The sequence below is a fragment of the Myotis yumanensis genome, unplaced genomic scaffold, assembly GCF_028538775.1.
Source record: "Myotis yumanensis isolate MYYU_CA2020_CCGP unplaced genomic scaffold, mMyoYum1.0.hap1 SCAF_18, whole genome shotgun sequence".
Lineage (NCBI taxonomy): Eukaryota > Metazoa > Chordata > Mammalia > Chiroptera > Vespertilionidae > Myotis > Myotis yumanensis.
Genome location: NW_027223769.1, coordinates 4,977,995 through 5,004,162, shown reverse-complemented (window position 1 = coordinate 5,004,162; position 26,168 = coordinate 4,977,995). Strand labels below are relative to the sequence as shown.

The 26,168-nt window shown below is 49.7% G+C and overlaps 2 protein-coding genes across 3 annotated transcripts; both read right to left on the bottom strand.

Annotated features, from left to right (window-relative positions):
* Positions 1 to 2,828: 2,828 nt before the first annotated feature.
* Positions 2,829 to 10,246, bottom strand: LGALS4 (galectin 4). Of its 2 annotated transcripts, XM_070398338.1 has the most exons (10): positions 10,142 to 10,246; positions 9,704 to 9,792; positions 7,953 to 8,157; positions 5,834 to 5,968; positions 4,160 to 4,186; positions 4,009 to 4,044; positions 3,802 to 3,831; positions 3,437 to 3,525; positions 3,134 to 3,299; positions 2,829 to 3,054 (listed from the first exon to the last, which is right to left on the bottom strand). In XM_070398338.1, exons 1-10 carry the CDS (start codon positions 10,184 to 10,186, stop codon positions 2,908 to 2,910), a joined length of 969 nt encoding a protein of 322 aa, XP_070254439.1. In that variant the 5' UTR covers positions 10,187 to 10,246; the 3' UTR covers positions 2,829 to 2,907. The 2 variants fall into 2 exon arrangements, with proteins under 2 accessions (XP_070254439.1, XP_070254440.1); XM_070398339.1 differs by lacking the exon at positions 4,160 to 4,186.
* A 1,364-nt stretch (positions 10,247 to 11,610) lies between these two features.
* ECH1 (enoyl-CoA hydratase 1) lies at positions 11,611 to 25,828 on the bottom strand. The gene is made up of 10 exons (XM_070398114.1): positions 25,744 to 25,828; positions 24,914 to 25,121; positions 24,676 to 24,764; positions 13,702 to 13,826; positions 13,571 to 13,619; positions 13,316 to 13,380; positions 12,684 to 12,754; positions 12,524 to 12,595; positions 12,101 to 12,251; positions 11,611 to 11,927 (listed from the first exon to the last, which is right to left on the bottom strand). The coding sequence occupies exons 1-10, from the start codon at positions 25,793 to 25,795 to the stop codon at positions 11,823 to 11,825; spliced, it is 987 nt and encodes a 328-aa protein (XP_070254215.1). The 5' UTR covers positions 25,796 to 25,828; the 3' UTR covers positions 11,611 to 11,822.
* Positions 25,829 to 26,168: the final 340 nt, after the last annotated feature.

Here is a 26,168-nt window from a genome sequence, read left to right as displayed (position 1 = left end):
AACCCCGGTCAGGTTGAAACGGCCCCCGTGAGGTAGGGACGACCCCGGTGAGGTTGAAACAGCCCCCGCGAGGTAGGGACGACCCCAGTCAGGTCGAAACGGCCCCGGCGTGGTAGGGACAACCCCGGTCAGGTTGAAACGGCCCCCGTGAGGTAGGGACGACCCCAGTCAGGTCGAAACGGCCCCGGTGTGGTAGGGACAACTCCGGTCAGGTTGAAACAGCCCCGGTGTGGTAGGGACAACCCCGGTGAGGTAGAAACGGCCCCCGTGAGGTAGGGACGACCCCAGTCAGGTCGAAACGGCCCCGGCGTGGTAGGGACAACCCCGGTCAGGTTGAAACGGCCCCCGTGAGGTAGGGACGACCCCGGTGAGGTTGAAACAGCCCCCGTGAGGTAGGGACGACCCCAGTCAGGTCGAAACGGCCCCGGCGTGGTAGGGACAACCCTGGTCAGGTTGAAACGGCCCCCGTGAGGTAGGGACGACCCCGGTGAGGTTGAAACAGCCCCCGTGTGGTAGGGACGACCCCAGTCAGGTCGAAACGGCCCCGGCGTGGTAGGGACAACCCCGGTCAGGTTGAAACGGCCCCCGTGAGGTAGGGACGACCCCAGTCAGGTCGAAACGGCCCCGGTGTGGTAGGGACAACCCCGGTCAGGTTGAAACAGCCCCGGTGTGGTAGCGACAACCCCAGTCAGGTTGAAACGGCCCTGGTTTGGTAGGGACGACCCCGGTGAGGTTGAAACGGCCCCCGTGAGGTAGGGACGACCCCGGTGAGGTTGAAACGGCCCTGGTGAGGCTCAGACGGCCCTGGTGAGGTTGAGACTACTCCAGTGAGGTTGGGACAAATAAAGGGGACCAGTATGGACTGATGAACAGGTGTAGATACAGAAGCAGAGCAACATTGAACAGAATGTTAAACTACAATGGGGAGCCTGGGGAGGGTTGCGGGGGGGATTAAGAGACCAACTGAAGGACTTATATGCATGCATATAAGATTAACCAATGGACACAAGACACGGGGCGGGGGGGGGGGCGGGGGGTAGGGGCCGGGGGAATGTCATGGGGGGGAAAAAGGAGACATATGTAATACTCTTTGTAATACTTTAAGAAATAAAAATTATAAAAAAAAAAAAAAAAAAAAAAAAAAAAAAAAAGGAGACATACCTCAGTTGCAGGCACCCAGCCCTGGTCCGGGGCATCATGCGGAAGGCAACCAATCAATGTGTCTCTCTCACATCGGTGTTTCTCTCTGTCTCTCCCTTCTACTCGCTCTAAAAAATCAATAGAAAATATCCTCAGGTGAGGATTATTAAAAAAATAAATAAATAAATAAATAAAAATGTGAAGGACGGAGTGTTGTTCTTCCTAATAAATTCTTAAAATACAATTTTCATTGATTTTGGGAGAGAGAGAGAGAGAGAGAGAGAGAGAGAGAGAGAGAGAGAAACATTGATGGGAGAGGCAAATAAGGATCGGCTGTCCTGGGCATACTCCCAGGCATAACTGGGAATTGAACCAGCAACCTCTCAGTGCACAGGACAACTCCCAACTCCCAGCCACACCAGCCAGGGCAGTCTTGATAATTTTTAGTTAATTTTTGGGTATGGTGTGAGGTAAGGGTTGAGGTTCATTTCTTGCTCTATGTGGAAATTACTGTCTTTTTTCCCCCCATTGAATTAGCTTGACAGTATTTTATCAAACATAAATTGTCCATATATCAGTTTATTTCCAGACTCTTTTTTCTGATTTGTTGATCTGTGTGTCTGTCCTTATACCAATGCCACATTCTTGGTTACTAGAGCTTTCTAGTAAGTCTTGTAATCGTGTAGTGTAAATAGTCTTTGTTCTTTTCAAAATTGTTTTGATAGTCTAGGTCTTTTTAGTTTTTAACTGAATTGTAATGAATATTTCTACAAAAATTTTATGAATGTTTCTATGGAGAAAAAAAACATTTTTTAATAATTTCTCTAGTCAGTTTAGATAATTTTTAACTTTCTGGGAATTTGTTCCCCTCGTTTATGTTGCCAAATTTGTTGGCCTAAACTTTTTCATAATATTCCCTTGTAATCCCCTGTATTTTATGTAGAGTCATTAGTGGTGTTTCTTCTTCTTCTTTTTTTAAATCCTCACCTGAGGATATGTTGTTGTTTTTTAAAATTGATTTTAGAGAGAGGAAGGGGGAAAGAGAGAGAGAGAAACATTGATGTGAGAGAGAAACATTGGTCAGTTGCCTCCCATATGTGCCCTGACCAGAGATTGACCCTCAATCCAGTTATGTTCCCTGACCAGGAATCAAACCTGCCACCTTCTTGATTAGGAGACGATATTCCAACCAAATGAGCCATGTGACCAGGGCTAGTGGTGTTCATTCTTTTTTTTTTCTTTTTTAAAATATATTTTTATTGATTTCAGAGAGGAAGGGAGAGGGAGAGAAAGATAGAGACATCAATGATGAGAGAGAATCATTCATCAGCTGCCTTCTGCATATCACACACTGGGGATTAAGCCCACAACCCAGGCATGTGCCCTGACCAGGAATTGAACCATGACCTCCTGGTTCATAGGCCGACGCTCAACCACTGAGCCACGCCAGCTGGGCTGGTGTTCATTCTTGATTTTGGATTATAATTGTTGTGAGGAATGAATGGTTTGATACACATAAGTCCCTAAGATCAGTGTTTGGGTAGGGGTAGGGTACCTAGATTTATTATGATGGGAGAATGGATGGATAGATGATTAGATGGCTCAATGGACAGTGCACAACTGATTCAATGAATAAAGGAACAGTATGTGTGTGTGTGGGGGGGTGTGAATGAAGTCATGGACACTCATTAGACACCCTCAGATAGTTTATTAGAAGCTTAAAATGGAGTCTTATGGGATCTTTCTCTGTGTGCTCCCAGGAATAGATCAGATCTGGACATAGGACAAGGTGACATCACCCTCAATCTCCAGAATGTCCACCCTCTGGAAGGCTGAAAGGCGATGGGAGAAGTCGAAGAGGTGCTGGCCGTTGCCATAAACCTTGAAACGATCGATGCCACAACGAATGGACAGCTGCAGGGAGAGGGGCAGGTATGAGGCTATGGCCAGGACAGAGGCATTGGAGGGAAGTGGGAAAGAAAGCCAGACTCACATCAAAGTACTGGCCACGACCAAACGGGTTGTAGGAGATCTTCTTCTCCTCGGATCCCCACGAGCCGTTCAGATAGCTGTTCCGAACCACGGTGTCCTCGTCCAGGCGGGGATTAATGTGGAGAGCCAGGTCCCCGGAGGATCCCACCTTGAAGTTGATGGCAAACCTGGGGACAGAGAGGGAGATGAGAGTCAGGAGGTGGCCAGCACCTGGCCCCTCAAGGGACAGAGGGCTCAAAACTGGACTCCAGGGTCAGAGGGAGAAGGGAAGCTGAGGACTCCCACCTCAGCCTCAGTTCCGTACCTCTTGCCTGTGTGAGGCACGAAGCCCTTGACTATGATGGTTTTTCGGGCTGTCAGTCCCCCTTGCAGTTTTCCCATAAATGGCACAGTCTGTGAAAAGAGAACACGGGGTCCCATCATCTCTCAGGTCACCAGAAGCCAGATGCAAGGACAAATTTTCAGAGAGAGGCTCCTACTAGTCCTGGGAAATATCCCCAATTCCTGTCCCCTGCCCCACTCTGACCACCAACTCCTTTTTCCCACTTCCTGTCCCCAACACCCTTTGCCCTCTCAAGGCTCCCCGTGGATCAGGGCCCCTAACCCCCCTCAATTCCTGCTTCTCCACAAATTGCCCACCATAGAGTCCTAAACTGCAGAGCTCCTTACCGGGTTGAAGATTGGGGGTCCCTCCATGGTCTGTGAAGTGAGAAAGAAGAGATATTATTCTATAATATTTGACAAATATTGACGGCACACATACAACATGTAAGCATATCGCCAGGTACTGGATTGGTACTCCTGGGGATCCAAACTCTATGACCCTCCCAGTTCTCACCCTCCCCCACTACATGGCCACACAGCCCTCCCACTTACCGGCAGGCTACTCAGCGGAGGCTTGCCTCCAGAACCCTACATGGATAGAAAAGGTAGGAACGGTGAAAAGACCAGGGTCCCCTGCCCCAGGACCTCCTCAGCCACCAAACCCCCGTCAAGGGAAAATGTGTATCTACCAGCAGGTACTTACTGGATATGCTGGAATAACCATGGGGGTCTGTGGGCACAGAGGGAGAAGGAGGTGATGAACGAGGCCTGGAGAGTGTCAAGGATGCCTGCCCACCACCACCACCCAAGGGAACTCTGGAGTCAAAGGGTGGACTCAAATGGCTCATTAATGGAGAGGGACTTGCTGTTAAGGGATCACCACCACTTTGGAAAAATCTGGTAAATTCTATTCTTGTACCCCCTCCTACCCTAGCTTCCTGCTGTCCCCCCAAATCCAGAAGCTGCATAATGAAGTGTACATACCTCCAGGCCCATACAGTACCCATGCTCACCTCATCCCCAGCCACCATGCCCCTCACTCCACATGCCCACCGCCGGGGCAGCCGGGACTCCCTGGAACCAGCCAAGTCCTGTCTGTCTCAGGCTCTCAGTCTGTGTGTGTCTCCTGTCTGTTTCTCTGTTTCTGTTGCTGTCTCTTGTCCACACCTCCTCTCAGGTGGTTCCTTCTGCCCGAAACACCTTTCCCTTCCCCAGTTGACTTTCATTAACTCTCTATTTCCTCTTCTTTCTAATGATCTCCTCTCTGCCTGACTTCCATTTTAAGCCAGCTTTTCTGAAGGCCCTTTTCTGAAGACCTTATTTAGTTTTCTTCCCAAAATGCATTGATGAAGCATGATGGTAAAATGAAGTCCCTAGGCCCGTGACCACTGTACAGATAAACACATTCCCGACGTTTCTTCACCAGGGAGCAGAGGAGCAGTCAGCACAGACCCCGCGGCTCTGCCACTTGCTGGTCCATGACCTGGGGCAAGTCACTTAAGCTCTGGGGGCCTCAGCTCCCACATCTGTAAAACGGAGCTGATGATCACCTGAGCACTTTCCCGTGGAGGTGCTGGCTGGGGGCGTGGAGCCCTCCGCTGAAGGGCACCTCGGGAGGCTGGATTCGGGCTTCCCGACCGGTTCGAGTGCGGGAGTTCTGGTGACCGTTTGTTCACTGTGGACCCGGGAGTGGGGTTTCTAGGTCGTTGGTAAGTGTCTGGTCAGCCTTCACAGGTGCTGCCCAGTAATTTTCCAAGGCATGGGAGTGTCGCCAGTCCACGGCCCCACCAGCGGTAGGTATTGGTGCCTTTCTCAGTGTGGCTCCTCTGGTGGGTGCAGTGGTGGCTCATATTGATTTTCACTGAGTTTCTGGGTGACTAATGATGTTAGGCAAAGTCTCATGAACTTGTTTGCTATTCCTGTGGGTTTTGTTCCCCCTTATCTTCCCTTCTTGACTCAATGTACACACTTCCTTCTGCTCTAGGAAGCCCTTCACTAAGACGCCCAAAGCTCCTGTGCATCGCCCATCCCGGCCCTGACCATTGTGGCCAACACCAGCTGGTGACATGTAGACTGTCTTGGTCCTCTGGGTCCCTGGCATCACCCAGTAAAGGGTGCCAGGAAATAAAGGAATGTGGGAATGAATTAATTAAAGAAAGAAGCAGCCCAGGCCGAGTAGCTCAGTTGGTTAGTGTCTTTCTGATATGCCAAGGTTGTGGGTTTGATCCCTGGTCAAGGCATATACAAAAATCAACCAATGAATGCATAAATAAGTGGGACAACAAGTCTCTCTCTCTCTCTCTCCTTTCTAAAATCAATAAATTTAAAATTAAAATAAAACAAAGAAGGAAGCAATAAGAGAGGGGACCCTACATACATGACTTGGGGCCGGCTGGCCTCCGATGAAATTGATTGATTGAAGCTCCAGGTCCCCATCCACTTGCAGGTGAGTGACCATCTGTAGAGGGAGCCGGTGCCCAAACTCATAGAATGGATTTCCATTTACCACCACCTGGGGGGCAGGGTAAGGTCAGAGTCAACATCCATGCCCTGGGAAAGGTAGAGACAGGAAGCAGGGAACAGGGGTCTTTTTAACTTGGGGTCAAAAGTCTTAGAGTGAGCTGGGATAGCTTCAGAGTCAGGAATCTAGGAGTCCACAGGTCAGAGGTCAAGCTAGGGTCAAAAGTCAGCTCACAGATTACTGGATAGGAGAGAACATAGAATTTAGTCTGGGGATAGAGAGACTCGAGTCTAAGGCCCGGTTTAAGCACCAAATGAGTTGGGTTGGAGGTCTAGCTCTGACATGTCTTAGGTGTGTGACCTCAGATAAATCAATTCACCTCTCTGAGACTTTGTTTCCTCATCTGTAACATGGGGCTCACTCCGGGATTGTTGGGAAGGTTAAAAGCCAGCAAAGTATGCCAGAGGCACTGTGCAAGCCCCATGTGGAGCCTTGCCTTGTGATCATATCTCAGCACGCGGTTCTAGTCAGAGTGCTGAGCAACAACCATGAGGCCGAGAGCCCGCTCCCCAGGACTGAGTGCTTCCTACATGCTAAGCACTTTCCATAGTGATAGCAACACGGTGATTCTCTCAACAGCTCCGTGAGGCAGGACAAGGGATTGTCCTTGTTGTTCAAGAAACCAGAGGCTCCAGTGCATAGAGTGACCAGCTCAAGGTCACACATTGGGGAGTGGCAAAGCCCAATCTCAATCCTTGTCTGTCCAACCTCAAACCGTGGTGCTAACCTCCAAAAATGATGTTAGAAATCTGGTGCCCATATAAGGGCAGATACAGTCCAGGTGGGTGCCCAGCCCTGCAGTTCCCCTCCAGGGGACTCTCCACATTGGCCACATGGGATGCATGCGCACAGGGCATCTGCTCAGTGTCATCTGTGGGGAGTCGAGGCAGGGATGGAGGGAACTCAGAGCGTGTCCGCCTGCAGTCCTACACAGTCACACAGCACAACCACACATACTTAAAAAACAAAGACAGGGAAATAGATCCAGGCTGAGAAAAGACAGGATAAAGGCCACCCGTGGGGGCGAGGGCACTGGGGGGGGCCTGAAGGGGCTTTGGGGGCTACAGGCATTTTGTTTTTAGACCAAGCGCTGGCTACATGGGTGCACTCTCTTTGGGAAAAGTCGTCTGAGCTGTGTACACAAGGCGTGCACCTTTTTGTACCTGGGTCACACTTCACTAACAAATAAAAAATACCTGCACAATAGCAACTAGTCTCAATGTGTGAGTCTCATTTGGACCTTGATTCAAAAAAACTGTAGAAAACAGCAAACAAGGCGTTTAAGGATATGTGGTGACACTGAGCAAGGACGGTCAGTTTTTTAGGTGTGATCATGACGGCATGACTGTGTTTGTAAAAACTGAAATACTTATGAATGAAATTGTATGATATCTGGGGTTTGTTTTGAAGTAAATTGGAGGGGAAGTGAGAGGTAAGGATGAAAGCAGAGGGCACCGTGACTGGAGCTGGCCAAGGAGACCGCGTCACTATACTCGGTGCTTCCTGTGTGTGTGTTTAGAGTCTCCACAGAAATAGCAAAAATACACGTTTCACAAGAACACAAAGGAACAGATGATATACATTAAACATATTAGAAGCCTCTCCCCGGGAGGAATGGGGAGGAGAAAAAGAGATAAAAGAGACATTTCTTAATAGGCAGGAAAGAAGGAAAAGGGAAAAGCTCGGTAGGAAGGGAGGAGGGAAGGGGGAGAGAAAAAAGAAGAGAGGAGGAAAGAAAGGAGGGAAGGGGGGATGGGAGGGGATAGAAGGGAGGGAAGGAAGAGGGGGGAAGGAGAGGAGAGGGGAGAAGAGGGAGGAGAGGGAGGGAAGGAGGGAGGGGGAGGGGGAGGGAAGGAGGGAGGAGAGGAAGGGGGGAGGGGGAGGAGAGGGGTGGGAAGGAGGGAGGGGGAGCGGGAGGGGGAGGGGGGAGGGGGAGGGGGAGGGGGTTGGGAAGGCCGGGCCCTGGAATTCCCACCTTGTAGTGCTCTGGCATGACCATGAACACCAGCTCGAAGGGGGTGCCCTTGCGGAAGGGCATGCTCCTCTTCTTCTCCTCACTGCCCCACTGGCCGCCCTGCTGCGAATTGAAGACCACCTTGTCCCAGCCATCAAAACGGGGATTGAAGTGGAAGGCGATGTCGGCCCCGGGGCCCTGTCCGGCCACGAAGTTCACGGAGAACCTGGGGGGGCATGACGAGTTGTTCCCCTGGCCCCACCTGCCAGCCCAGGGAACCCTCCTCTGGGAACCCTCTCTGCCCCACCTTGTTCCAGGTTCCCGATGGGGTGGCCTTGGCACTGCTGACCCAGGACAGGAGGGGTGGCTGTGCCCCTGAGTTCCAGGAAGCAGACTCCCACCTCCACCCTCTCCCCTCACTCGCTCCCTTTCCCTTTACTTAAAAAAAAAAATGTATCTTTATTGTTGAAAGGATTACAGATGTCCCCCTTTTTTCTCCCATTGACCCCCTTCACCCTGTACCCACCTTTTCTCTCCACTCCCTTTCCTTACTAGCCTCCTCCTCTAACCCCTCAAATAGGCCTGCCCCTGGGATCCCTGCGTTCACCTACAGTCACCATGGGCACTGCCCTGGGAGCCCTGGATCTATCAATTCAGGCCTCTTGCTCCCTCCCTGGCCCTGTAGGCCGTTCCCCACATGCACCCAGAGGGACCCGGTCAACACCCAAGTGAGAGCACCTCCCCTCACACCAGCATCCCCAAAGGGGTCCCATCCAGGCAGGCACACGTGTGTCTCAGGGCCTGCACTGGCTGTTCTTTCTGCCTGGAAAGCCCTTCCCTCAAATATACCCCCGGCGCCTCCCTCACCTCCATCAGGCCTTTGCTGAGATGTTCCTTTCCCAGGAAGGCCTTTCCTGGCCACCCTATTTAAAGGGACAGTGCCACACCCCTCTCCCCCACATCCACTCCTGATCGCCTTCCCTCATTTGACTCTATAGCATTTATAACCATCTGACATTTTATTATGTTTTTTTTAAATACATTTTTATTGATTTCAGAGAGGAAGGAAGAGGGAGAGAGAGAAACATCAATGATGAGAGAGAATTCACTGATCACTGGGGATCGAGCCCGCAACCCGGGCATGTGCCCTTGACTGGAATTGAACCGGGGACCCTTCAGATTGCAGGCCAACGCTCTATCCACTGAGCCAAACCAGCTAGGGCTATTATGTGTTTATTTTATTATTTATTTATTTTTGTTTAAAATATCTTTTTATTGATTTCAGAAAGGAAGGGAGAAGGAAGAGGGAGATAGAAACATCAATAACGAGAATCATTGTTCAGCTGCCTCTTGCACGCCCCCTATGGGGAATTGAGCCCACAACTCCAGCATGTGCCCTTGACCAGAATCGAACCCAGGACCCTTCAGTCCATAGGCCAACGCCCTATCCACGGGACTAAGCCAAACCAGCTAGGGCCAGGCCTGTGATTTTCATTCATGCTATCACACCCACCAATTCCAATTCAGCAGCCCAACTCCGGGGCCACCTCTTATGGTGAGCCTCCCAGCCGCCTCCCAGCCGCCTCCCAGCCCCTAGGGCTCTCCACCTGATCTGATCTCCAAACCCTGGACTCCCAGATCAGGGCTGATCTTTAGTCATCAGGGGTGGTGGCCTAGAGTCCCTCCCCAACCAGGGTAGAGGAAGGTCAGAAGACCAGAAGCCCCGTTTATAGCCCCCCTCCCAGCCTAGCCTGGCCTGGGGAGGGTCTTACCTTTTCATATGCTCGCTAGCCACTCCTTGGATGTAAATGGACATTCCCACGCTGAGGCCTCCAGGGATGGGCTTGTTGTAGGGCAGAGTCTGTAGAAGGGGCTGGGTGAGGGGCCTTGAAGCCCATCTGCCTATTGAAGCCTTTCCCCCTCCGTGAGAAGCCCCCCCCCCTTATTCCCTTAAGCAAGTGGGGGGGGGGGAATAAGGGGTGAGGGGTGAGCCTAAGGGGTGAGGGTTCAGCATGAAGATGAAGAGGGCTGAGAGTTTGGTGTGTACATAAATAGCCTGAGTGACAGTTGGATCCCCCAGAGTCAGTATTAAGTAAATTAGACCCAGGGGCAAGGTGGGTGCCTCTGAAGTCAGGGTGAGAGTAAATTGGTGTATGGGGGTCAGGGTGGAGCTAAGCCAGGCCAGGTGAAGGCCTGGGCCCGTATCTCACCGGGTTGTAGGTGGGCTGGTAGCCGGGTGCAGGGACAAAGGCCATCTTGAGAGTGTGGGCTGGTGGCTCGTCCTGTGAGAAGAGCTGCAGGAGTGGGAAATGGTGACAGATGCTGGGTGGTAGCTGGCTTTTATACCCGAGGAAAAGGGAGTGGCGGGCAGGGCAGGGTTCATGGGGCCCCTCTTCTGAGCATCCCAGGCTCACATCTTCTTCTAACGTACCCTCTGGTCTCCCTTCTCTCACCAGCCTCAGTGGTAACCTGTCAGAGCCCAGATCATTGGGCCAGGCCTGGGGGGACTCAGGTCAGGGACCCCTCCTCTAGAACATTCTGCAAAGAGAAAGTGCTAGTGAACTTTGGCCCTGCCAGTGCCTTATCAGAGCCCATAAAACTCTACCTGGACCTTTGTTAGCAGAGGGAGGGTACGGTCAGGGAGGTTGGGCAGGGCAGGGCTGCAGGAGTGGCCTGGGACAGGTGGGCAATGGGAGCAAGTGAAAGCAGGGAGGAACTGGGTGCTCTTGACGCTCCAGGAACTGAGAAAGGACCTACATTGATTGTGTGCCTACTACATGCCTTCTCCATGACTTTCTCTTGTACACTCAGTGGTTTAAGTCATAGACTTCTGCAGCCAGAGGTTCGGGGCACAAATCCTGCCTCAGCCACTTCCTGGCTGTGTAATCTTGGGTCAGTGCCATAACCTCAATTTGCTCATTTGCTCGTCTGTAAAATGGGGATATTAATAGTATCAATTTCACAGGTCCTTGAAAGTAATCGCTAAATTAATAAATGCTCAGAATAAGACTTGGTATATAGAAGGCATTAAATTAATGTTTGGTCTCTTGTACTCATTCCCAACATAAATCCAGGATGGTGGAATTATATGTATATGGATGAGAAAACCTAAAACTGAAAGAAATGAGGCAGTTGGCTAGATAACAATGGCACCCTCACCCTCACCAGACTTCAGCGCCAGATCCCATTAAGCAGTGAGAGGGGGTCAGGCGGGGTGAACACCGCCCTCGAGCTGCACCCCTGCTTTCTCCATCCGTGCCAGACTTTCTTTGGCCCTGCCCTGTCCACGGCCAGCTCTGCATGGTCATCACCTGCCTGGCTCCCATTCCCATTGGTCAAAGCTCTCTTCCCAACCTGCAGCACAACTGCCAACTGTGGTCCATGGATCACAGTGCACATTACCTCCTTCCCACTTCTCCCATCTCCAATAAAGACACCAGGTTCTTTTTTTTTTTTTTTTTAAATATATTTTATTGATTTTTTACAGAGAGGAAGGGAGAGAGATAGAGAGCCAGAAACATCGATGAGAGAGAAACATCGACCAGCTGCCTCCTGCACATCTCCCACTGGGGATGTGCCCGCAACCCAGGCACATGCCCCTGACCGGAATCGAACCCGGGACCCTTGAGTCCGCAGGCAGACGCTCTATCCACTGAGCCAAACCGGTTTTGGCAAGACACCAGGTTCTTGACTTTGCTTTATTGTTCGTGGGGTGAAGGTATGGCCCTGGACATGAAGAAATCAGTGTCATGGAGTTATAAACTGGGAGATTGGGTGAGAAGGCAGCAAGGTGACCATCTTTACTACTTCTCATTCTCTGGGGATGAGGAAACACAGGCACAAAGTTGGTCAAAGCCAGACCCCAGGCCAGGGCCTAGGACGTGGGGGCTCTCAGAGCTTGGAGAAGGTGACACTCTTCAGTTCCTTCTTCTCCATCGCTGCCTGGACAGACTTAACGATGTCCTGGGTTTGCAGCATGCTCATGTTCCAGGATGTCTAGATAAGGCAGAGAATAATGAAAGGATAGGGCAAGACTGGAGTTGGACCAATGCAAAACGGGGGCATAGCAGCACACCAATCAGAGGAAAAGGCCTGCAGAGGTCGCTGAGTTCTGATTGGTTGCTCTGGGATCAGAGAAGGGTTGTGATTGGTCAGATGGAGAGCCTCACCATGTAATTGAGGCCCTCGGCCACCGAATGGTCGCGGGAGTAGAGCAGGTTGATTTTGGTGCCCTGAACCGCCACGGGGCTCTTGCTGGAAATCTCGGCCGCCAGGTTGAAGGCCGCGTCAAGCATGACCTCCTTGTCTGGGAATATTCGGCTGCAAATGAAGGCCATCTGGAATCGGGGGTCTGAGAAGGGTTCTCTACCTTCCCTCCCATATTAGAAGTGGCCAATCAGAGTTGAAAGCAAAAGACACCCCCCTCCTCCCATGAAATGGACCAATCAGGGCACGATCTTCCAGAATAAAGAACTGACCACTCAGAGAGAGGAAGCCCCGTGGAATCCATGAATAAGAATCCACAGGGACCCAGAGAGCCCCAGCCAAGCCTGGCTGGCCCTGAGCTCTTCACCAGCACCGGCGCACCCTACCTGACCAGCCCACTGCTCAGGGCCTCGTCAGCCATCATCTTGCGGGCGGTGAAGGCCAGCTCATTGACCAGGCTGCAGGAGGGCAGGGTTATCAGGGACCAGCGGTCATCCCAGGTCCAGAGATGCCCTTCGGTCCCTTCCCCCAGGTTTCCCTACCCACCTCTGATTCCCGATGACTCTGGGCAGACGCTGCAGCGTTCCCACATCAGCAGCCAAACCCACATCCACCTCCTGCGGGTAGCAATCCCGTCAGTTCTTGGTCTCACTTACAGTAGAGGTCTCACTCCACCCCTCACTCAAATGCCCCTCCCCTCAAAACTCCATTCCATTTCTTTCCCAAAGGAGATTCCTTCGGCCAGAAGAGAGTCCACCTTCCAATTCCTCGGCCATCTCAATTCTCCCGGGTCTGCCATGTCCCTCTCCAGAGTGAAGTGCTTCTCATCCGTGCTGAGTTCACCCCCTTACTGCATCCATGGGCTCCAACCTGCCTCCCACCCTCTCAGGCACCGACTCCATAATGCAGCATCCCCAGCCTGCCTCGTCCCCATACTTTACTCACTCCTGACCTCACCTGGACTGCATGTCCTACCCTTTAATTCCTCCATGACCAAGCCTTACTTCTTAAGGGTCATTTCTGATGAACTCTTCCATGAAGCCGTCTGGGCTCATTCCAGGCCCTCCCTCCTCATTCCCACCTCAGCCTGCACTGCCACTGCTCTGCCCTGACTCTGCCACTCATTGCCCAGCATTAAGCAGGACTCAAAGAAGCAGAAGCTCGGGAGGATGACTCACCTTCACCTGAAAGAAAGCATCCTGGGCACAGTACCGGATGTCACAGGCGGTGATGAGGTCCACACCTGGGAGGTAGAAGCCCTGGACACTAAACAACCATAAGGACGAACCCTCCGCCCAGGCCCAGGGGTTGCAATTTGGTACAAAATTCAACTAGCAACAGATCTGAGCTGGAGGCCATTGGCTGAGGCAGAAGGGCAGCAGCCAATAGGCACCCAGCCAGAATGAGTTCTGGGATGGGGGTTGTAGACTCACCTCCGCCAATGCAGCCCCCGTGGATGGCTGCAATCACAGGTTTAGGGCACTGGAAGAAAACAAGAGGGGCGGGGTCAGGGCTGGCCCAGGAGAGATGGACAGAAGGCGTGCCTTCCCAGCCCCCCAGTCACCTTCTCGATGACGCTGAAGGTCTCTTGGTACCTGGCGATGAGGCTACGTAGGTACCAGCTTATGCGAGCCACATCATCTCCTTGAGGCTGAAGGAGGTCTGAAGCCATGTCCACCAGGTCGATACCTAGTGGGGAGGTGTGAGGAGGCTCATGTAGCCTCCCACTGCCCAGCTAGAGGTGAGAACCTAGGCTCAGGCTATTTGAACCCTCAAACCACCGCAGTGGAGAAAGCAGCTCACATAGGGCTTAGCAAGGGATGGTGAAATAAAAGTTAACCTTTACTACTCACTTTTTCCTCACAACAACCCTATGAGGTGGGTCCTACTACTATCTCCATTTTATGGGATAAACTGAGGCACAGGGAATTTAAGTCAGTTGCCCAAGGTCACACTGGCTTGTGAGTAGTGGAACTGCGATTTGGAACCCAGAACTAGGGGTCATGCTTTTCACCATTACACCAGACAGCCTGGCAGTCAGGTTTTGATTTGAGCAATCGAGTCAATGCTGCTACTGTTTCCTGAGATGCAGCAATTCTGGGGGCTCCAACTGCAAGACAATCCCAAACCTGACCTTTGCTCCACTTGTCAGTGTCCATGACCCCTACACTCTGGCTACCATCCTGCCCCCACAGTCTGCTCCCCACACAGCCAGAGGGAACATGCAGACACTTCAAGGCCCTCTCTTCTTCCTTCCCAACCCACTTACTTAGAATAAAATGCAAGGTCTTTGCCAATACCTTACCAGCTCAGCAACACATTCCCTCTCAGGGCCTTTGGGCCTCCTGTTCCCTCTGCCTAAAACAGCCCTTCCCAAGGACTGATCCCAAGACAGATTCCATCTCTGTCCAGGACACAGCTCAAAAGTCACCTCCTCAGAAAGGCCGCCCCTGGCTAAATAGCAGCCCGTCACCTTCCATCTCCTTCCTCTGCCTATCTCCTGCACTGCTATCACATAATGTGCTTATCTCACTTAGTGCCCATCCCCCATCTAGGATGAGAGCGCCAGGAGCTGGGGAATTTTTGTCTTTGTCCACCTCTGTATCCCAGTGGCTAAACAAAGTCTAGTACACAGTAGGAGCTCAATAAGTGAACAATACAGACAATTCCTGTCCTCATGGAGCTGCCCTTCTACAGGAAAGACAAACACGAAAATACATTTTGTCAGATGATGATAAATGCTAAAACTAAAGAAGGATAATGGAATGGAAAGTGTGAGTGAGTGTGCAGTGAGGACTACTGCAGTGTTATATTGGGTGTCAGGGACCCTCTCACTGAAAAAGTGACATTTGAGTAAAGATGTGGAGAAGAGGCCCTGGCTGGTTTTGCTCAGTGGATAGAGCGTCAGCCTGCGGACTGAAGGGTCCCGGGTTTGATTCCGGTCAAGGGCACATGCCTGGGTTGTGGGCTTGATCCCCAGTAGGGGGTGTGCAGGAGGCAGCCAATCGATGATTCTCTCTCATCATTGATGTTTCTATCTCTCTCTATCTTCCCCTTCCCCTCTGAAATCAATAAAAATCTATTAAAAAATAAAAGATGTGGAGAAGAGACAGGGAGCTACAGGGACATCCAGGATAAGAATTCCAAATGTCAGGAGCAGCCAGTGGTAGGAATGCCCCTGGTCTGTGTGAGGACCATGGTGGAGGCCAGGGTAGCTGAGTGGAATGAGCAAGAAGGAAAGTGGGAAGACTCAAGTTCAGAGAGGTGACCGGGCCAGCAATGTGGGGCCTGCTGAGCCGAGGGGAGGACTTTGGCTTTTACTCTGAGATAGAGCTAAGGGAGAGTTATAAACAGAATCATCCTTCATTTTTTTCCTCCTCAGCTTAATCATGCTCATCCTGCTGCCTGTCCTCTAACAATGTGGTTAACAAACTTAAAAAATCATTTCCACATACATCCACACCCCACTCTCAGACTTTGTTTCCTCCACAGCTTGTTTAAATGAGACGGGAGGAGTGTTGGCTCAGGGTAGAGATGAATTTATGCAAGTTACATATGCTTAAGATGGAATCCTTTGGCCCCAGCTGGTTTGGCTCAATGCATAGAGTGTTGGCCTGTGGACTGAAGGGTTCCAGGTTTGATTCCCGTCAAGGGCACATGCCCGGATTGTGGGCTCGATCCCCAATAGGGCATGCTGGAGGCACCAAATCAATGATTCTCTCTCATCATTGATGTTTCTATCTCTCCGTCTCTCTTCCTCTCTGAAATAAAAATATATATACATATTTAAATAAATAAATAGATGGGACCCCTGGTGTCCTTGTCCAGGTCACTTCATCCTCTGGGCCTTGGGTTTCTTCTCTGTACAACGAGGGTAAAGCCCTCCTGAGAGCTGATGAGGCTGCAAGACTTCAAGGAGACAAAGCCCAGAGGCGCTTTAAGCAGTGCCTGGCATTTAGGGCATCACACGTGGCTATTACAGACCCATTTCAGTGAGGCCAGAACCACCTGGATCAGTCTGAGCGCTTCTTCCACTCCATGTCTGAGAAGTCCGAGTGACTCACAGGAGCCACACTTACTCCCAGACACGCCCAGCTTGGCCCCTTGTGATCCCTGCCTCCACTGGTTTTTCTGGTTTACCTGTACTCCCTGGACCTGAGACACTGGCTTTTACAACCCCGTGAAGTAAGGGCCCCTGACCAGAATACAAGGTGTTCCCCTCCACAGTAAGAACCACTCCCTGCAGTGAAGTCCGCCATCACATTCTCCAGCGAATCTGGAAATGTTCCAGGTATCATTCATAATCACAAATAACAGCTACATCAAAAAAGCTTTACATGTATTGATGTTTTATGCATCTGCACTCATTGAATCCTCACAGAAACCTGAGCTGGGTGCTATCATCTCCCTTCTCTTCAGATGAGGAAACTGCAACACAGAGAGGTGAAGGGATGTGTGCAGGAGGCACCAGTGGGAGGTGGCTGGCTGCTGGGACCAGAGCCCTTGCTTTGAACCAGCACGCCAGGTACCTGGGTTACAGTCACCTACTGGTTTATCAGTTACTTAGGGGACTCGGCAGCCAGGCAGCTCCAGGTCAGAAATCCTAGCTCTGCCACTTACCACCAGTGAGAACTGGGCATTTCTTCCTTTCTCTGGGCTGGAGTTTCAGCATATATACTAGTAAAATGGGGATGAGAACGGAGCCTGTCTCCTAGGGTTCTGGGGAGAATTAACATGTGTGAAATAGGTTGACACCTCACACCTCACAAATGCTACATTAAGTATGGGCTATTTCTTTTCTTTTCTTTTTGTTAATCCTCACTTGAGGATATTTTTTCCATTGCTTTTCAGAAAGAGTGGAAAGGAGGGAGGAAGGCAGGGAGGGGCAGAGGGAGGAAGAGAGAGAGGGAAACATTGATGTGAGAGATACTGATTGGTTGCCTCCTACATGTCCCTGGAGCACTCTGACTTAGGTATGTGCCCATGACAGGGAATCAAACCTGTGACGTTTTGATGCACTTGTCGCCACTTTAACCACTGAGCAACATTGGCCAGGGATTCACAGTCTTCTAAAAGATGCTTGCATATTATTCCAACATGGTGGAGAGTAAAGGTGGGCTGGTCCCTCTTCATTGAGGAGAAACCTGGACAACTAGGTGCTGTGAGTGCTGAGGAGTGAGATGACTTTCTGAATACAAGCTTCATTCTGATTAAGAACTTTTTTTTAAATCCTCACTCAAGGATATGCTTTTTTATTTTTTTTTATTTATTTTAAAATATATTTTCATTGACTTTAGAGAGAGAGGAAGGGAAAGGGGAAGAGAGAGAAACATCGACTGGTTGCCTCCAACACATGCCCCACTAGGAATCAAACCTGCAACCTTTTGGTGTATAGGATGGTGCTCCAAGCAACTGAGCCACGCAGCCAGGGACTGATCAAGAACTTAGAAATGTCTCCACCTCTGATAATGACAATATTCTTGTTTTATGTTCTGAAAAATTTGTTCTGGAGTTGGAAGGCATTATGAGATGTGCATCTGAAATGACTACGGCTTGGTATCCAGGGGCCTGAGGAGTGGGGCTAGGCAGAAGGGCAGCAGTGCCAGCTCAGCAGTGCCGCCTCCAACTCCATGGGCCACTTCAGTGTCTCCCTGCGGTCATGCTGCTGATGGGCCAGGGACCAGGAGCAGAGGGGTTGTAACTGCAGCCCAACCTCTGCTCCTCAGCGGAGCCCACAAGCAAAGTCAGAAATCTTTATGTGATGCCTCACTTCATCTCACAGGTGACAACTATGTGCTCTGGTTGGACAAGATACAAACAGCTACTGGACAGCACAGGGAAGATTCTAAAGAGAGTTGTCACTTAAAAAAAAGTTCTGGCACTGAGGGAGTTACCAGTTTTTTGTTTGGTTTTGTTTTTTAAAATATATTTTATTGATTTTTTACAGAGAGGAAGGGAGAGGGATAGAGAGTTAGAAACATCCATGAGAGAGAAACATCCATCAGCTGCCTCCTGCACACTCCCTACTGGAGATGTGCCCGCAACCAAGGTACATGCCCTTGACCGGAATTGAACCTGGGACTCTTCAGTCCACAGGCCGACGCTCTAGCTACTGAGCCAAACTGGTTAGGGTGAGTTACCAGTTTTTAAAGCGTTTAGCCCAAGGCCAAGCTGAAGTTGTGCTTGTAGAACCAGAAGACAGAGTCAGGGTGATCCCAGCTGCGGAAAGTAAGGGAGTGAATTCCACAAAGGAAAGGAGACAGCCAGAGAAGGGAGCTCCAAATTCTGTGTATAAACTTTGATCAAATTTATTGCTGATCTATGAACCATGCAAGCAGCCCAAAAGATTTAAAAGCTGATTCCAGCTAAGCTGATAAAACAGGAATCTCAAACACTCTTTGGAGTTTTATAGTAGGATCCAAAGTTTCCACATCTTCCAATATCCCAATATCCAGGATACAATACAAAGTTACTCCAAATACAAAGAAAAATAAATATGAGACCTATTTTTTTCAAAAGAAAAGATAAAAAACAGAGGTTGACCTAAAGGTGACCCAGATGTTAGAATAAGGAGACAAAGATTTCAAAGCAGCCATTACAACTATGCTCAATGGCACAAAGAAAGATATACTCATGATAAATAAAAAGACATGAAAGTTCAGCAGAGAAATGGAAAATATATAAAAAACCAAATGGAAATTTGAAAACTCTACACTACATTATCAGAAATTGTAAAACTCACTGGATGGGCTTAGCATAATAGAGATGACAAAGGAATCAGTGGATCTGGTCAATGGGAATTACCATCTGAGGAACAGACCTGAGGGACAATCAAAAGATCCAAGAGACATGGAACTGGAAGTCAGTTCATGTGTGTTGGGTAATTACATGAAAGCACGTTATTATTATAACACACTTTACTAACAACAAAAAAAGATTCTCAGAGGTTAAGGACCTTAAGTCATGTTCTGTCATGTTCAGTTGGACTAATTTCTAAATTTGAATATTTTATTTTATTTTTTTAATGTGTTTTTATTGATTTCAGAGAGGGGAAGAGAGAAAAAGAGAGAGAGAGAAACATCAGTGATGAAAGAGAATCACCAATCGGCTGCCTCCTACATGCCCCCATACTGGGAATACAGCCCACAACCCAGGCATGTGCCTAACCTAGAATTGAACCATGACCTCCTGGTTCATGGGTCAATGCTCAACCACTGAGCAACACCAGCTGGGCTGAATTTGAATGTCTTAAATTAAAATGATAAAAGGGGAAGTTAGAAGCTGCTGAAAACCCTAATTAACAAGCATTGCTCATATTGAAACATATTTTTCTCCCTACCTCACCCGAGGATATTTTCCCATTGATTTTTAGAGAGAATGGAAGGGGGTGGGGGTGGAGAGGGAGAGAGAGAGTATGCCAAGAATAGTAATTGACCATATAAGTTCTTTTAAATCTGCTTTGCTGGAATTTCATAGGGAATCTCCAGATTGACCTTTAGCCCCATAGGGCTAAGAAGCCAAGCCACATAGTTGTCACCAGCATTTGCTTGCAATACCTATTGATTTGGGTGAATTCCTCAGGTTCTCAAGGTTCTTTCCTTTTTGTCTCCCAGGAAAGCAACCTTTGTTCCTTATCTGGAAAAACTGATGTGAATCACGGAAGTAGGGTACCAGGCCATTTTTTTCAAGGGGCTTTTATCAGTTTCCAAAGTCAATAATAATTCTTTAAAACTTTCTGGTGACATCTGAGTCTGTGCATGTCTATGTAAAAAATGACATTCCAGCCCTGACTGGTTTGGCTCAGTGGATAGAGCGTCGGCCTGCGGACTGAGAGGTCCCAGGTTCAGTTCCGGTCAAGGGCATGTACCTTGGTTGCAGGCACATCCCCAGTGGGGGGTGTGCAGGAGGCAGCTGATTGATGTTTCTCTTTCATCAATGTTTCTAACTCTCTATCCCTTTCCCTTCCTCTCTGTAAAAAAATCAATAAAATATATATTTTTTTAAAAATGACATTCCAGCCCTAGCCAGTTTGGCTTAGTGGATAGAGCGTCAGCCTGCGGAATGAAGGGTCCCGGGTTCAATTCCAGTCAAGGACACATGCCCAGGTTGTGGGCTCAATCCCCAGTAGGGGGTGTGCCAGAGGCAGCTGATCAATGATTCTCTCTCATCATTGATGTTTCTATCTCTCTCTCCCTCTCCCTTCCTCTCTGAAATAAAAAAATATATGTATATTTTTTAAAAAATGACATTCCAGTCAAAGTTTTGGTAATAAACCAATTTCCAATTGTGTCTTGTTATAAAAAGAACATATTGTTCTAGCCAGTTTTGCTCAGTGGATAGAGCGTTGGCTCACGGACTGAAGGCTCACAGGATTCATTCCAGTCAATGGCACATACTTTGGTTTTAGGCTCAATCCCTGGCCCCTGGTTGGGGCATGTGCAGGAAGCAACCAATTGATGTGCCTCTCTCACATCAATGTCTTTCTCTCTCTTCTCTCCTCTCTCTCTCCCTCTCTCTCTCCCCTCCCCTTCCTCTCAACTCTAAAAAAAAAAAAATATCAATGGAGCCCGGCTGTGTGGATCAATGGTTGAGTGTCAACCCAGCAACCAAGAGATTGCTGGTTCTATTCCTAGTCAGGGCACATGTCCAGGTTGTGGGCTCAATCCTCAGTGGGGGCCATGCAGGAAGCAGCCAATCAATTACTTACTCTCTCATCAATGTTTCTATCTCCATATCCTTCTCCCTCCCCCTCTAAAGCAATAAAGATATGTATTTTAAAAATCAATGGCCTAGCCAGTGGTTGGCAAACTGCGGCTCGTGAGCCACATGCGGCTCTTTGGCCCCTTGAGTGTGGCTCTTCCACAAAATACCACATGCAGGCGCGCACGTACAGTGTGATTGAAACTTCGTGGCCCATGCGCAGAAGTCGGTATTTTGTGGAAGAGCCACACTCAAGGGGCCAAAGAGCCGCATGTGGCTCGTGAGCCGCAGTTTGCCAACCACTAGCTTAGCCGGTTTGGCTCAGTGGATAGAGCATTGGACTGCAGACCAAAGGGTTACAGATTCAATTCCAATCAAGGGCACATACCTTGGTTGCAAGCTTCCCCCGCCAGGCCCTGGTTGGGTGCATGCAGGAGGCAACCAATCAATGTGTTTCTCTCACATCAATATTTCTCTCTGCCTTTCCCTCTATCTTCCACTCTCTCTAAAGATCAATGGAAAAATATTTTTGAGTGAGGATTAAAAAAAAAATCAATGGAAAAAATATCCTGGGGTGAGGATAAACAAAATCATTTTTTAATCTAATTGTTCACCTTTGGACTGGATCCTGAATTTTTCTTTTTCTTTTTCTTTTTTAAAAATATGTTTTTTATTGCCAAAACCGGTTTGGCTCAGTGGATAGAGCGTCAGCCTGCGGACTGAAAGGTCCCAGGTTCGATTCCGGTCAAGGGCATGTACCTGGGTTGCGGGCACATCCCCAGTAGGAGATGTGCAGGAGGCAGCTGATCGATGTTTCTCTCTCATCGATGTTTCTAACTCTCTATCTCTCTCCTTTCCTCTCTGTAAAAAATCAATAAAATATATTTTTAAAAAAATGTTTTTTATTGATTTCAGAGAGGAAGGGAGAGGCAGAGAGAGACAGAAACATCAATGATGAGAGAATCACTAATCAGCTGCTCCTGCACACTCCCACACTGGAGACCGAGCCCACAACCTGGGCATGTGCCCTGACCAGGAATTGAACCTCGACCTCTTGGCTCATAGGTCGATGCTCAACCACTGAGCAATACCAGCTGGGCCTGAATTTTTCTTTTCTTTTTTTTTTTTTTTAAGTAAGCTGGTTAAAAAATCAGTGGGATGACATCACTTCTCTGCTCCAAACCTTCCAAAGGCTTCTCACCTACCTCTATGGAATTTATTGAATTTGCACCCCCTCACAAACACACATATCCCATTTCCTATTCCTCTTCCCTCTGGACCACTATTATGCAGCTACACTAGCTGCAAGACCCCAGAAGAAGCTGTGCACACTCCTGCCTCCGGGATTTTGTACTTGCTGTTCCCTTCACCAGTTCCACTCCCCTCCCCCCCTTCCCGCATCTGTACCAGGGCTTTTTCACTCCATCTGGGACTAGCCTTGGCTCAGATGACAGTTCTCAGCCAGCCTCTCCTTGTTTACAAGCACAACCCTCACCCCCACACTCTTTCCCCTTCACTGTTTTATTGTTCCCCACAGCATCCATCACCTCTAGCAGGGACAATGCTGGAGCCAGGCACTCCCTCCCATGCCCTGTCCAGGGCATCAACAGGCTGCGCCGCGGGGCATCTGCTCCCTGTGGCAGTACAGTGCACCAGCGAGCAGGGCCCGTACTTGTCTGCCCAGAGGCTTGTGGCAGGTGGAGTTCCTGGGTCAGATGCTCCTTGAATTTTTCTAATAAAAGTGTTTGCCTGCAGCCCTCTGATATTGAGGGAACCAAGATGGCAGCATAGGTAAATGCCAGTAATCACTGCCTTCCACAACCACATCAAAATTACAACTAAAATACAAACAACCATGATTCTGAACCACCTGATATCTGGATGAATGAAGTCCTACAACTAGAGAAGTAACAAAGAATGCACATCAAGACTGGTAGGAGGGGCAGAGGCATGAAATGGGCTGGTCCAACACCCACATGTGGCATGTTTTTAATCGGAAGAGATATCTCCAAGACTTCCCATGAGAAGAAGGTGGTCCCAGCCCCACACCAGCCCCCCAGCCCAGGGTTCCAGAGCTAGGGGGAGAAGCCCCTGTAACTTTGGGCTGTAAAAAACTGCAGAGATTGTGTCTGAGTAACACAGAGGCTGCTGGAGTCCCAGGTGTTCCTCTCAAAAGGCCTGCACATGAAGTTTACATGACTCTCTTCTTCTGAGCTCCAGCGCTGGGCGGAGGCTTTGGGGAATCCAGGGACATATTGGGAGGATGTTCTGGCATCGGGGCAGGAAATCAGGGGTGGCTTTCTCTCAGACAGGTGTGCTCACAGGGGTAATTGTTCTTGTGCTGGGACCTCCCCAACCGCAAAGCTAACTGGCAGCCATATCTGAGTTTCTATCAGTGTGGCACAACTGTTGACTCTGCCCTGGTGATTCCCTGAGATCCAGCCCCACCCAAGCTGTTTACAGAGGCTTTTGCATATAAAAATGGCCTGTCCTGGCTCAGGCTTTAGACTGGTGTCATCATGCCCAAAACCTGTCAACAAAAGGTCCAAGACCTGACATTAGCACCAGCCTACCTTGCTTCAAAGCTGGGCCTCTCCTAGGTACTTCCAAGCCCAACACAAGTAGCAGCCATTGCAGATCTCTCTGTAGCTTCTGCTGGGTGGCCCCAGGCAGTGGCTAACTTTGCACCTCCTGAGAGGCCCAGAGCCAGTGCACCTGGTGTACAGCTTCAGACCACACCAGATTACAACTATATACATCCACAAGTGACACACTCAAAGGCTAGACTCACTGGGCACCAAAGCCCCACTGAAGCAAGTTCTGCTCCACAGGGATGTCTCTTGCACAGCAGCTCTCCCACTGTAGTTGCAACTGATCCTCGCAGTCACTTAGCCTGGAGGTCAATTCCTCCCAGAGACTCCAATAGCAATCAACGCTCAACTACAACAAGACTATGCACACAGCCCACACAGGGACACACCTATAGTGCCCAGCTCAGGTGACTGGGGAGGCTGAGCCACTGGGCCCTACAGGACACCTACTGCCAAGGCTACTTACCAATTCCAGGAGACATAGAAGCTCTACCTAGTACATAGCAACAAACACAGGGAAGCAGCCAAAACGTGGAGTCAAAGAAACATCATGAATGAAAAAACAGAAGAAATCACCAGAAATAAAACTAAATGAAATGGAAGCAAGCCAACTACTAGATACAGAGTTCAAAACAATGGTTATAGTCCTAGCCAGCTGCCCTATATTCCTCAAGATTAGAAATGAAAAAAAGAAAGGGGATGGGGGATCATATGACCTTTTCTCCTTTCTTTCCTTTTGATTCAAACTGGCCTCATCTAGCACCCTAACTCACCTGCCTTCTTCTCCCTTGCAGGACCACTCCCTTAATCACTAAGCCCTCAGGGCAATGAGGTTCTGATCAGCACCAAATAATCCTATGAACAAAGCTTCAGAGACAGTTTCTGTCAAACTAGAGATAACATCTAGACTTCAGTTGTGTTTCAGCTCTAGGCCCAGAAAAGCAGCCAACCCACACCATGGCTGACATCAAGGCCAGATACACTGATCAACTACCCCCTACCCTATCAGTAGAGACCCTGATCCTGACCACACCTTAACTCCCTGAGTCATCATGATTAATGATTTTTCCCTTGTATGACCCATTCCCTGGAAGCCATCCAGGAGCCAGGTCTTTAACTATTAGCTAACCTGTCTCTGGGTATAAATAAACCTTTACTTTCTTTGCTACATCAAAACAAAACAAAACAAAACATTTATCTATACCTAGGGGTAAGGGAGGCAGGTGGGGGTGGAGCGCATCTCATACCTGCAGTGAACATTTTTCCTGCACCAGAGATCACCACAGCCCGACAGTCAGCATCTTGTGCTATCTTGTTGAAGCACTCCACCATCTCGCTGTGGAGGGGCAAGGAGTGAGGAAGGGCTGTGTCTGGGGTGGGAAACCCCTACCTTCATGTCCAACTATCTCCCATACCCCACCCCTAGCTAATCCCTCAGCCTCTGCCTCCTCCTACAGGCAGGCCTCCAGGATCTGTAGGCCATACCTCCAGAAGGCCTTGTTCATGGCATTCCTTTTCTCTGGCCGATTTAGCTGTACATGCAGAATGTGTCTCTGGGCAGCTGTCACCCGAAGGGACTCATAGTTGTGGTGTGGGGCTTCACTGGGGGCTGCTCTGGAGGCCTCGTCTTGTGCAGAGGAGCTCATGGGGCGAAGACTAAGGTTGAGACCCAGGTGGGTGGGGGCTGTCAGTCCTGAGGAGACAAAGGAAGAGCCTTTGATGACCCCATATTGGGGACACAGCACCTTCAAGAGCAGAGGGCACACATATCAGTGACACTAAACTGGGGAACACAGGACCCTTAGAGACCTCAGTGTAGGTACAGCTTAAGATTAGGGGTGCAGCCCTGGCTGGTTTGGCTCAGTGGATAGAGCCTCGGCCTGTGGACTGAAGGGTCCCAGGTTCGATTCCAGTCAAGGGCACATGGCCAGGTTGTGGGCTGCATCCCCAGTGTGGGGCATGCAGGAGGCAGCTGATCAGTGATTCTCTCTCATTATTGATGTTTCTATCTCTCTCTTCCTCTCCCTTCCTCTCTGAAATCAATAAAAATATATTTTTTTAAAAAAAAAGATCAGGGGTGCAATTATCAGCGACCTCAGTCTGAGAACCACTTCAGACCCTTGGTCGTGGAACTGACTCCAGATTAGGGACAGTGCGCCCTCAGTGACCCGACTGCAGGACACAGGCCCATAGAACTGGGGGATCCCTGAGTTAAAGGGACCGGACCCTGCTTGGCCCGGGACAGGCCTCCCCGTCATATGACTTCCAGGACAGCATGACAGCGATCGGACCCCAAAGGTCAAGAGGTGACTCACGCCACAGCGGCAGGTCTCGGAATCTGCGTGAAGCTGCCATCGCCGCCGCCATTGCTACTGACTAGCTGGAGTAACGCGATAGGAGGAAACCAAAGGGGCGGAAACAAAGGCAGCCATGTTGAGGGAGGGCATCAGCTGCAGCCGGAAGGCGGAGACGCCCCGCCTCCCGCCATCTTTACTAAGGGCAACAGGAAATAGCCTCTGTTCTTCAGAAGGGCCCCTTTGACCCAGTAAGAATCTGGCCTAATGGACATTCCAGCATAAAGTTCATCACAATGGTGTTAAAATTGGAGACAGCTGAAATGTCGAAGGACATAATGGCAGAATAACAGCAGCCCTTGCCCTAACCAGTTTGACTCAGTGAATAGCGTGTCGGCCTGCGGACTCAAGGGTCCCAGGTTCGATTCTGGTCAGGGGCATGTACC

Coding starts and splice junctions, on each gene's coding strand:
- LGALS4 (XM_070398338.1), bottom strand. CDS start 10,186: ATGGCCTTTGTCCCTGCACCCGGCTACCAGCCCACCTACAACCCG. Junction 8,158..9,703: donor GCTAGCGAGCATATGAAAAG/GTAAGACCCTCC, acceptor ATGCCCCCCCAG/GTTCTCCGTGAACTTCGTGG. Junction 3,832..4,008: donor CTCCGCTGAGTAGCCTGCCG/GTAAGTGGGAGG, acceptor CTCACTTCACAG/ACCATGGAGGGACCCCCAAT.
- ECH1 (XM_070398114.1), bottom strand. CDS start 25,795: ATGGCGGCGGCGATGGCAGCTTCACGCAGATTCCGAGACCTGCCGCTG. Junction 24,765..24,913: donor ATGAACAAGGCCTTCTGGAG/GTATGGCCTACA, acceptor GCCCCTCCACAG/CGAGATGGTGGAGTGCTTCA. Junction 12,252..12,523: donor CTGAGCAGTGGGCTGGTCAG/GTAGGGTGCGCC, acceptor CTTCATTTGCAG/CCGAATATTCCCAGACAAGG.